Consider the following 10,818-nt stretch of genomic DNA (forward strand, 5'->3'; position numbering starts at 1 on the left):
TCTGGGCTGATCCAGCACCAGATGATCCACACTGGGGAACGGCCCTACAAATGTGGGGAATGTGAGAAGGGATTCATGACGATCTTTAATCTGATGCAGCATGTGCTGGTCCACACTGGGGAAAAGCCCTATGAATGTGGGGAATGCGGGAAGAGCTTCCGCCAGCGCTCCAACCTGATCCGGCACCAGGTGATCCACACAGGGCAACGGCCCTACACCTGCTTGGAATGTGGGAAGAGCTTTGGGCATAACTCTGCCCTGAGAAGACACCAGCGCGTCCACACTGGGGAGAGGCCCTACGAGTGTCCCAAGTGTGGGAAGAGGTTTCAGACCAGCTCCAATCTCCTCCTACATGAGCGGATCCACACAGAGGAAAGGCCCTTCCGCTGCCCCGACTGCGGGAAGGGATTCAAGCAAAACTCCACCCTCACTGCCCACCGGCGCATCCACACTGGGGAGAGGCCCTACGAGTGTCCTGAGTGTGGGAAGAGCTTCTCACAGAGCTCAGCCTTGACCCGACACCAACGGAGGCTCCACTAAGGGAAGCCCTGTGAGTGCCCCGAGTGTGGGAAGAGCTTCGTGCTCTGCTCCAGCTCCATCCCCCATGGGAGGATCGGTGTTGGATGATCCTCAGTGACCCCCGTTGGGCAGAGCCCTGGTGATCCGTGGTCCTGGTGATCCCTGTTGGGTGGGGGGAAGGGGTTGGAGAGATTTCTTTCCCTTTTCCTTGTCCCGCTGTGATTTGGTTGGTAATAAATTCCCTCGCTGTGCCCAGGCTGGCTCTGTTGTTCCCGTGCCGGTGCTCGGGGCGGGATCTCTCCTGTTCCTTCTCTCAACTCCCGGGCCTCTCCTCAGCCAATCAGAGAATGCGATGAAGAAGATTCAGCCAATCAGGGAGAGCAGCTGTGATGACTCACCGGTTGCCGGGCAGACCAGCAGCACCCAGTGTTCCCCACCTGGACCCGCCCTCCCCGCCCAGTCACGATCCCCCCGCGGGGTCCCCCCGAGTCCCTCCCCAGTCTCACCCCACAATAAAGGGGACTGCGGAAACTGGGAAACTTTACTGGGAGCACTGGGCGCAGCCGGGCTCCCAGCGGGGCTGAGGAGAACACACGACACCCCCAAAATCAGTGTGGGATCGGAGCAGGGGGTCCTGGCTGCGTCGGAGGCCACAGGGCGGGGCTGAAGCCTCTGCTGGCTCAGTAGAGCAGAGAAAAGGGGGTGACACCCGGTTGGGGGCCTCAGGGGGAGCACATACGCTCCGGGACACCTCCCCCCCCATCTTCTTTCACAGGTCGAAGCCGAGCCCCAGCACCAGGAAGACGAAGCCAAACACGGAGCCCCCGATCCCCATCAGCACCTTGCTGCGGGCGGTGTCTGGTGGCATCTCTGGGGGTCTACAGGGGTCAGGACGCCCCAAAACCTCTCATGGACACCCCGAGACCCTCCAAGCACCCTCCCAATCCCCCCTAGCCCACCCAGGGCCCCCTTTAACCTCCTCCTAATCTCTTTCCAGCCTCTCCAGGACCCACCAAAGCCCCTCCTGTCCCTCTCAGGGTCTCACAGCCCCCTCCTACTTTCCCCCCACTACTCCGGGACCCCCAAAACCTTTTCCAGTCCCTTCCCAGCCCCTCCGGGACTCACCAAGCACCCTTCCACACTCTTTCCAGCACAACTAACGTCATTCCAACTCCTGCTTTTCCATCCCCAGTCTCCTTTCATCCCCTGCAGACTCACTCAAGCACTCTCCCAGTTACACTCAGCATCCCCACACTCCTTCCCAGTTACATCCAGCACCCGCAAACTCCCTCCCAGTGCCCACCAGCACCTCCGGAACCCCATAACTCCCTCCCCAGCATCCTTCAAATCCCTTCCCAGCCCTTCCAGACCCCGAGGCCCTCTCCCCATTTAGACCAGGCTCTCTCCAACTCCCTCCCAGTTACTCCCAGCACATCCCAGTGCCTCCCCCGTACCGAAGTGCTGTCTCAGCGGCTGCTCCAGGTTGACGTGCTCCACCTGGCGGGTGTAGTTGACCCCAAGCCAGGGGTGGTTTCCAGAAGCACCAGGAGCTGGTGGGTCCATTCGCCGTTGGCGACCACGTCGGTGGCTACCACGTGCTCCGGGAGCTCCTGCTGGCCCTGGAACCATCTCATGGATGTGGGCAGAAGTCCATCACGGAGCAGAGCAGGCGGCCGGGACCGGGCTGGGAGTTCGAGGGCACCAGCGAGATGGAGACACTGGGGGGCACTGGGAGAGAGTGGGGACGCACTGGGATCAGCTTGGGGGAACTGGCAGAGAGAGGGGAGGGGTGGTGTGGAACTGAGAAGGACTGGGAATGGGCTAGGAGAGACTGGAAATAGACTGGGAGGGACTAGGAATGGACTGGGAATACACTGGGGGTGGACTGGGAGAGACAGGAATGGATTGAGAGGGAACTGGGAGAGTGGGTAGAGGTCTGAGTTTGAAATGAGAATGAACTGAGATCAGACTCGGAATGGACTGGGAATGGGCTGAGAAGGTGCGGGAGGGACTGGGGCCTCACTGGGGGGTACTGGGGCAGCACTGGGAGGGTCTGGGGGAAAAGCGCCCGGCCCTGGGAGGCCGAGTCCAGCGCGGGGCACTCGGCGCTGCGGATCTGCCTGGCAACTGATGAGTCATCAGAGAGCCGCGCTCTGATTGGCTGAGAGGCGTCAGTTCCAACCATGCATGAGACAGACACGCGGGGGGGCACCAGGATGGACTGGGAGAGCCACGGGGGCCACTGGGAGGGATGGGAGGCCCCGGGAATCGGCACATGTACGCCAGGGGCTCTGGGGTGATTCCCAGAGAGGTTTTGAGGGGCTCCAGGGTCATTGCCAGGGCAGGGCCCGAGGGGACACGCTCTGCCCCACGCTCACGTCTGCGCTCCACGAGGAACGGGGCGTACAAGTCGTAGTTGTACCTGCAGGACGTGTCCACCCGAGCCCGATAATACTCCAGTAATTCCGGGTCGCTGTTTCGGTACTGGGCCAGTTGCTCCCCATGCGGGGTGTCCCCTACGTAAAGCCCCATATCGCTGCCGAAGTGTGCGAGCTGCTCCCGGTTGTAAATGTGCCTCAGCACGAACCTCACCTTCTCCGTGCCGTTAATGAAGTGACACTCGCACTTTCCCATCCTCTGGAACACCGCTGTGGGTGCAGGACACAGCTCAGGGGGTGCCTCCTCACCACCCCCAGAGGTCCGGGGGCCACCCCGGATCCCCACCCCGCACCCCCTGTGCCCCACGGCCGCCATGGGACCCTCCTGCCCGCGCTCCCACTTCCTCTTTCCCACCCTTCCCCCAATTTCCTTGTTCTCATCCTCTCCCCTCCCACCTCCAGCCGCTTCCCAAATCACTTTTGGGGTCCCATTCCTTCCCCTTTCCCACCCATTTCTTCCAATCCCCAACCCTCTCTCCCTCGATTTTGAGGTCCTACCCTCCCCTTTTCCCCACTTTCCGACCCTCTCCCACCCCTTCCTCACCTTCCCCCAATCCTCAGCCCCTCTCGCTCTTCCTTTGGGGGTCCCCTCCTCCTCCCCCTTCCATTTCGGGCTCCCACTGCCCCCTTTTCCCCCTTCTCCCCTCCCGCTCACCCGAGAGCTCCGCGCCCGCACCAGGGGGTGCTCCCAGCACCACCAGTACGGCCCCAGCTGCCGCCACTCGCCCCGTGGCCAGCGCCCAGCAGGTGCCGCCAGCCCCACAGCAGCCGCCGGGGCTGCACTGGGAGCACCAGGCCGGAGCAGGGCCGGGCTCAGAAGTGCCGCGCGCTCTGATTGGCTGAGAGCACTTTTGGGGACCCGTTTTTCTGAGGCTCCCCCTGGCAACTGAGGAGTCATCAACTCTTCGCACTTTGATTTGCCGCAGCGCGCTCCGGCTGCTTTTGGATCGCAGCTCCGGGTGGGGTTTCTTTGCGGAGGGGGAACCTTGGGGCGCTGGGCAGGTGGGAGCTCAGGTGTGCCCAGAAATGTGTGCCCAGGTGGGTGCGGGATCTCAGGGTGCCCATGGCGAGGGCTGGCCCCATGCCAGGCACCCCCCCAAAGTCGCCCTGTCCCTGCCCTCGGCAGCCGCACAGGGGACAAAAAAATGGAACCGAGAGTTCCTGGGTGGGGATAAGGACCGGGAGAGATCCCTCAGCAAACTCCGGCACGGGACAACAGAGCCAGCCTGGGCACAGCGAGGGAATTTATTACCAACCAAATCACAGCAACATGAAGAGGAGGGAAAGAAATCTCTCCAATAGCTTCCTCCCACCCAACGGAGATCACCAGGACCACGGATCACCAGGGCTCTGCCCAACGGGGGTCACTGGGGATCATCCAACACCGATCCTCCCGTGGGGGATGGAGCTGGAGCAGAGCACGAAGCTCTTCCCACACTCGGGGCACTCACAGGGCTTCCCTTAGTGGAGCCTCCGTTGGTGTCGGGTCAAGTGAGAGCTCTGGGTCCCTTCGTGTCTCCATCATTCGATCGGGCCTCTCCTTGGAGTGGACGTGCTGATGGGTGATGAGCTCAGAATTCCACATTCCAGGTCTTCCCACATTCCAGACCGTTCCCTGGTGTGGATCTTGCGGTGCTTGGTGAGGTTGGTGCTCCAGCTGAAACTCTTCCCACATTTCCCACACCCATAGGGCCATTCTCCAGTGTGGATGTTCTGGTGTTCCCTCAGCTGGGAGCTGTAGTGGAAGCTCTTCTCACATTCCAAGCACTTGTGGAGCTTTTCTTCCTCCTCCTCTCACATTCCAAGCACTTGTGAGGCTTTTCTTCCTCGTCCATCCAGCCGTAGCTTGGGAATGACAAATCCTGGTTTGGGGAGAAAAACAAGGTGGGGGCTCCTCGGGCTGGAGGCTCCTCCTGCCCAAATCCATCTCTAGAATGTAGGAGGTGTCTTGCGTCCATGAAATTCTCCAAAATATCAAGATTCAGCAAAAAAAAGCTCCCAAGGTGTTCCTCATCTCTGATCTCTCCACTTTGGGGTTCCAGAGGTTTCTCTTCCCTGGGATGATGGGGGTCCAATGGCTCCAGGGTTTCCCCCTTCTCCAGGGTCCTGCTTAGGGATGATCCAGGGGCTTTTGGGGGTCCATGGGGTCCCTTCTTCACTGATGCCTCACTTTGAGATCCCTGGGATCCCAGGGGTCCCTCCTCTCCAGACTCCCCCCCTTTCCAGGCTGCCGGAGATCACCCCTCTCTGCTCTCCCTACTCTGGAGGTCCCAGGGGTTCCTCTCCTCTGCTCTCCCGGGGTCCCCAGGACCAATGTCCTCCCCTCTGCCGACACTGGGCAATGGCCACATGGACCCCCAGAAGATTCCCCCAAGGGGCTCAGCTTTGGGGTCCTGCAAGATCCAAACATACACACACAAAAAAACCTCCCAGTGATGCCAGGCGATATTTGGGGTTCAATTCCTCAATCTGCGAGCTCCAAACACACCCCAATAAAAAAACCCTCTCAGGGACCCCCCGATAGATTTGGGACCAGCTTTCCCTCCCCGCTCACCTGCAGGATGCGGTGGGGGCGACGGTCCCGTGGCCGGGGCTGCTGCTGCCACAGGGAGCACAGGAACCTCCTGTTTCTCCTTCTCTGCCTGCTCCTGCTCCTCCTCTTACTGCTCCTCCTTTTCCTATCTTCCTCTTCCTACTCCTCCTCCTTCCTAATCCCACCTCCTCCCCAGTTTCTCCATTCTGTAAATTTAGAGTGGAGAACTTTGCTTGTTTTTAGAACTAGAACAAAGATCCCAGATGGAACAAGCCTTGCTGGTTTTAGTCAGAAGCATCAGTGACTAAAGGTCACGTTTCCTTTGGTTTTGTCCCTTCCTTGTTCCCACTCAGTGTTCAGGCTGGACTATGGGGTGTCCTTGTTTGCTGCATTTTCAGAGTTCCTCTTGGATCCTTCGGGCAGTAGGCTGTGCCCTGGAGGATTCTTTGTGCTCCTTTGGGACACAGAGAACCTTCCAAGCGTTCTTTCCGTGAGCTGCTGCTGTGATGTCACAGGAGCGTTGCCACATCCCAGTGCTGCTCCCGTTGCTGTGGGACACAGAGGCCTCAGTGCCCAGAGGCTCTGGGTGCCTGCTGACTGCCGGAGGATCCTCCTGCCCGAGGCATTCTCGGCAGCCAGCCCAGCCCTGACCCGTGTCCGTGTGTGCCTGCAGGGGTGCAGCCTGCAGACGTGTGCAGCGCGGCCACAATGATCCAGCAAGTGGTTGCTGCAGTTTGCACTCTGTACTCTGTGGCTTATTCGGGGTATTTTTTAACCCACTTGGCAAGTAAGTCGAGGTTTTATCTCGGTGCAGCATCTGTGGCTTTGGGCTTGCTGTGTGCTTTCTGTTCTTCCTCTGGACCTTTGAGTTGACTTTGTAACCAAATTGCCATGAAGACACCGTTGGTTTGGGAGAGCTCCTGCCAGCAGCTGCAGCTGGAAAAGGGGGTGTCTGCAGCCAGCGAGGCGTTTGCAATGAGGCCTGGGGGGTTCTGTTCCCTCGAGCAGGGCATCTGTGGCAGTGGAGCCTGGAACTCCCTTTGTTTGCTGACACAGCCCAGGATTTTGTGCTGTTCTCTTGCTTGCTCTGTGAAGGGACTGTGGCTCCTGGAGGGATGCTGTGAAAGCAAAATGTTCTCTTGGGGTTACCTTGCTCCATGGCATTTCCCACCACAGGCAATTTTTTTCCTACCAGCATCTGGTTCATGTTCCCTCTCCCATTGCAGGGCACCTCATGCGTGGATCCCAAGCAGCTCCTCCTTCGGTGAGTGGGAAGAAACCTCTGGTGCTCAGAATTGTGCAGCAAGTTGTGAACTCTGTGTGTGGCAGCCGAGTGCCATCCTGGGAGGCTGAAGGAAAGTCCCTGTCAGGGTCTTTGCAGCAGCAGCAGCAAAGGGATCCCTGTCAGTTTTCTCCTTTTCTGCTGAAGAGTTTTAGAAGAACTGCAGGTCTGGTTTTGCAGGCAGAGGATTGGCCTTAGCCATGGTGAAATATCGAATTCCCAACAATAAGTGGCAATGTCACTTTTAGCCCATTGTTAGTTTGTACAACTCTGTTTGTGCTCCGTGCAGCTGGATGTGTAGCTGAGGATAAATAAGGTGACAACTGAGACAGAACTTCCTGTCCCTCACGCTGCTGTCTGTCCTCAGGGCACCAAAGCTGCATCAGCACCTCCTCTGGCTCCCTCTGCTTCCAAAGAGGAAGAAGACAGCAGTGAGTTTCCCGCTGTTCTGGGGGACGATGGTGAACACCCCGTGGTTTGGGAATACAACAGCAAGGCTCCCGCAGTGTGGGACAAGGACAGTGGACATCTCCCGGCATGGGAGGAGGATGGTGGATATCCCCTAGCATGGGACAAGGATAGAAAAGCTCCCATGGCGTTGGATGAGGGCGATGGACATCTCCCGGTGTGGGATGAGGACAGAGGACATCCTGTGGCTCGGGAAGAGGAGGGTGAACATATCCCAGCACGGGATGTGGATGGTGAACGTCTCGTGGCTTGGAAAGATGATGGAGAACCTGCAGCATCTCGGGAAGAGGATGGAGAACCTGCAGCATTTTGGGAAGCGGACGAGGAACCTCCCTCTGCTTGGGAAGAGGACACTGAACCTCCCTCCGCTGCGGGATCCTGGGCTGAACATTCTGACAGCAGCACAGCCCTGCAGCCAGAGGGGACAGGGGAGCGGTGCCTGATGCAGCTGAGTACGTCTGTTCTGTTCCTGTGTGCCAGAGCAGGGTGCTGTGTGTGTGTCTCAGCATGAGCTGCACCCAGTGCTGCTCTGCAGCTGAATGTCACCGAGTCATTCATTGTCCTTCCCCAGCTGACACCAAGGGGCTCATGGCCCCAGGGAGTGGGGCTGCATTCTGGCTCTGCTGCAAGGGGGGGTCTCCATCTGGGAGGGAGCATCTTCCACGTGGTTTCTTTCAGGGAACATCGTGAGCGTGGGGGAGCCTGCTGAGAAATACCTGGGACTGGAGCAGATTGGCCAAGGGTAAGTGCATGGCAGGTCCTTCTGCACAAGCAGGGCCCAGGTATTTTGCTGGAATCAGGAGAGCTCCAAACACCTTCAGACACTGGGGGATGATCCTGCTGTCTCTCAGTCCTGGTCAGAATTGATAACTGTGGTCAGAAGGCAAAGGCCCCTGAGGCTGGCAGTGTCCTGCCTGCAGCAAGGAGCAGGACCTGCAAGATCTTCTGTGTCTGGAATTTGATTGCCCTAAAGAGCAACTCACCATCTGGTGACTCTCAGAAAACAGTTCTCAAGAAGAACTAATAAGTGCTTTTTTCAGCACAGGTAATAAACTCCATGCATTCAGTAACAGACACAGAGCTGCTGCACTCGAGGGGAAAATGCATCACCTGCCTGATGGCAGGGCCCTTGTGGATCCTGCAAGTCTTAGGCAGGAAATGCAAAAGGATGAAATACATTCTTTTCCAGTTCTTTAGACACCAACTCCCACCTCAGGTTTTGAACTAAAGGGATTCAGTGTGGACATTCACTCCAGCCCTTTTCCTTCGTGTTGGGCTCAGTTTTCTCTTGCACACCTTGCCTGGCAGACGGCTGGTGGCTGCTGCACTGCTGTTTGAAGGGTCGATGCACGCATGTGTTTTGTGAATGCTGCAGGCAGCAGAGATCTCCTGTCTGGGCTGCCTTTCACTCCCAGGGCCTAAAGCTCTGATTCTTTCTTCTCTGCTGTTTTGTCTCCAGGGCTTTTGGAACTGTTTATAAAGGACTCGACAGGGCCACTGGAGGAGAGGTCAGTGCCACCACGTCCAGCACGTCTGGCAGCTCTCGAGGGCTTTCCCCTCTGCTGGGAGCTGTGGCTGCAGCTTTGGGGGCCCAGCAGAGCTTTCCTGCACAGGCTGCTCCTCTGAAGGCAGAGCAGTGTCAGCCTTCAGAACACAGCTGGGACAGACTTGGTGCTTCTGAAGTGCCCAGAGGAATGCAAGGAGGGCAGTGGTGTCTGTCAGAGCCGGACACCATGGCTTGGTCTTCATATCTAAAACCATGAATGCATCAGCAGGTGGAATTGAGGCTCAATTTATCTTAATCCCAGCCTTGGACAGGAACGCTATTTAGCAGTTTTTCTATCCTGCTTTTCATCTTCAAAGGATACCTCACGGCCTATCTAGGGGGAGATCCTGTTTGGGCTCAGTTTGGGGTTTTAGTCCTACTGCAGCTGTTCACAGAGAGAGAGGGAGAGAAATGAGAAGATGGATGTCCAGAGCAAAGCTCTCTCCTCAACGCTGCAGTTGAAACACAACTGGGTCTGGTGTTAGTGACACCCTGTGACAGTGGATGTCTGTGTTTGCTTTGTTGTGCAATCCCAAACAGAGCAGTGGCACTTGAAATCATGACCAAATCCCACAGAATTGCTAAAGGGTTCTGGGCTGTTTTGCTCTGTTTCATAGCATCAGAATTACATCCTGCTTGCAAAATGTGTTTAAATCATAATAATGATGATTATGATCATCATCATCATCGGAGTGGTGATAAACTAAGGCCATTTGAGAAGATGCAGATTCTGTAGGTGCAGAAAATGTTGTTAAGAGCTTTGAGGCTGACAGCTGAGGGACCATTTCTGCAGAGCTTACAAGGCCAAATGTCTCTGGCCACGTGTCCTGTAAGCAGCCCCCAGCCAGCAGAGGAATGGGCTGTGGGAATGGCACTTGCTGAGCTCTGGTGTCCCATGCCAAGGCAGTTTGGCACAGCCTGGCTCTGTCGCTCCAAAAAGATTTGTTCTGTGTTTGCTGTGGTCTCCTGCCACAGACCCCTCCAGCTAAAGGTCTGCAATGTCACTTCAGGTGGCCATAAAGAAAATGAGTCTCAGAGAACAGAACAGGGAACGAGCTGTGAATGAGATCCTGGTCCTGAAAGGCAAGAACCACCCCAACATTGTCAACTCTTTGGACAGGTGAGTGCTTCAGGTCTTATCCTGTGCAAGGGCCCTGTGTTAATCTTTCATCCGTAGTCAGTAGCCTGTTTTGAAAAAGCCTGACCTGGACATATCTTCAACAACAGCCGGGCAGTTCACTCCCATGCTTCATGCTTTTGTTTGTTTTTTTCTTCATTCTGGAACCCTGTGCTGTGCCTTATGATAAGTGCTGATAAACCATGGCAGAAATTATTTCCCTTGGCTTCTTCTTCCCAACTCTTTTCCATTGCTGCAGATGCCAGGAAGTCCAGGTTTCCAGAAATGCCTCATTTGCCCATTTTTCAATGGCCTTGCCTGTTTCTGAAGGGACTTTGTGCAAGGTTTTCCAAACAGTTGATAACTTTTGTCCCAACTTTTGACCTCCTTGCCTGGATAACTCTGGAAGTTGCATTGCCTTGTTCTGGAGGGAATGGTGGAACTGATGAGTTCAGATGCTGAACCAGCTGGGGGCAAGTGTTGTGGTTCCACACTGATCTGGGCTGTTGCTAAACTGCGTTTTTCACTTGCTTGCCATCTAAGGCATCTCCTTTCTCACAGGTGTCTCCTTCTCCTTCAGACTGTGCAGATTCCAAGGCCTGTGCAGGAATGTCTCTCCATCTGATCATGTTCTCATGGACAAGTGACCTGGAAACAAAACTCCACTCGAGGCTTTTCCATGGGGGAATTGAGCAGTGCACATTCATCTCCATGCTGTTGTTTTCCTCTTCCAGCTTCCTTGTTGACGAAGATCTCTGGCTGGTGATGGAATACATGGATGGAGGAACTTTGCAGGACGTTGTCAGACAGACACACATGGCTGAAGGAGAGATGGCAGCTGTCAGTCGGGAGGTGAGGGATCCTGCTTGTGCTTCCCATGGCTTGGACACGATGGTCCTTCCAAACAGGCTGTGA

At 56.4% G+C, this 10,818-nt stretch overlaps 1 protein-coding gene and 1 pseudogene across 1 annotated transcript; one reads left to right on the forward strand and one right to left on the reverse strand.

Annotated features, from left to right (window-relative positions):
- Positions 1-1,047: 1,047 nt before the first annotated feature.
- LOC148217922 (class II histocompatibility antigen, B-L beta chain-like) lies at positions 1,048-3,167 on the reverse strand (annotated as a pseudogene).
- Positions 3,168-5,753: 2,586 nt separating this feature from the next.
- On the forward strand, positions 5,754-10,818 carry LOC148217923 (uncharacterized). The gene is made up of 6 exons (XM_088158313.1): positions 5,754-5,777; positions 7,140-7,731; positions 7,919-7,982; positions 8,700-8,748; positions 9,797-9,906; positions 10,638-10,818. The coding sequence occupies exons 1-6, from the start codon at positions 5,754-5,756 to the stop codon at positions 10,816-10,818; spliced, it is 1,020 nt and encodes a 339-aa protein (XP_088014439.1).

Source organism: Sturnus vulgaris, unplaced genomic scaffold, assembly GCF_052056855.1.
Source record: "Sturnus vulgaris isolate bStuVul1 unplaced genomic scaffold, bStuVul1.hap1 Scaffold_198, whole genome shotgun sequence".
Classification (NCBI taxonomy): domain Eukaryota; kingdom Metazoa; phylum Chordata; class Aves; order Passeriformes; family Sturnidae; genus Sturnus; species Sturnus vulgaris.

Excerpts from the sequence above, each read along its gene's own strand:
- LOC148217923 (XM_088158313.1), top strand. The coding sequence starts at position 5,754 with ATGGAACAAGCCTTGCTGGTTTTA. Across the intron at positions 7,732-7,918 it reads GTGTGCCAGAGCAGGGTGCT|GGAACATCGTGAGCGTGGGG; the intron begins GTGTGTGTGTCT and ends GGTTTCTTTCAG. Across the intron at positions 8,749-9,796 it reads ACAGGGCCACTGGAGGAGAG|GTGGCCATAAAGAAAATGAG; the intron begins GTCAGTGCCACC and ends ATGTCACTTCAG.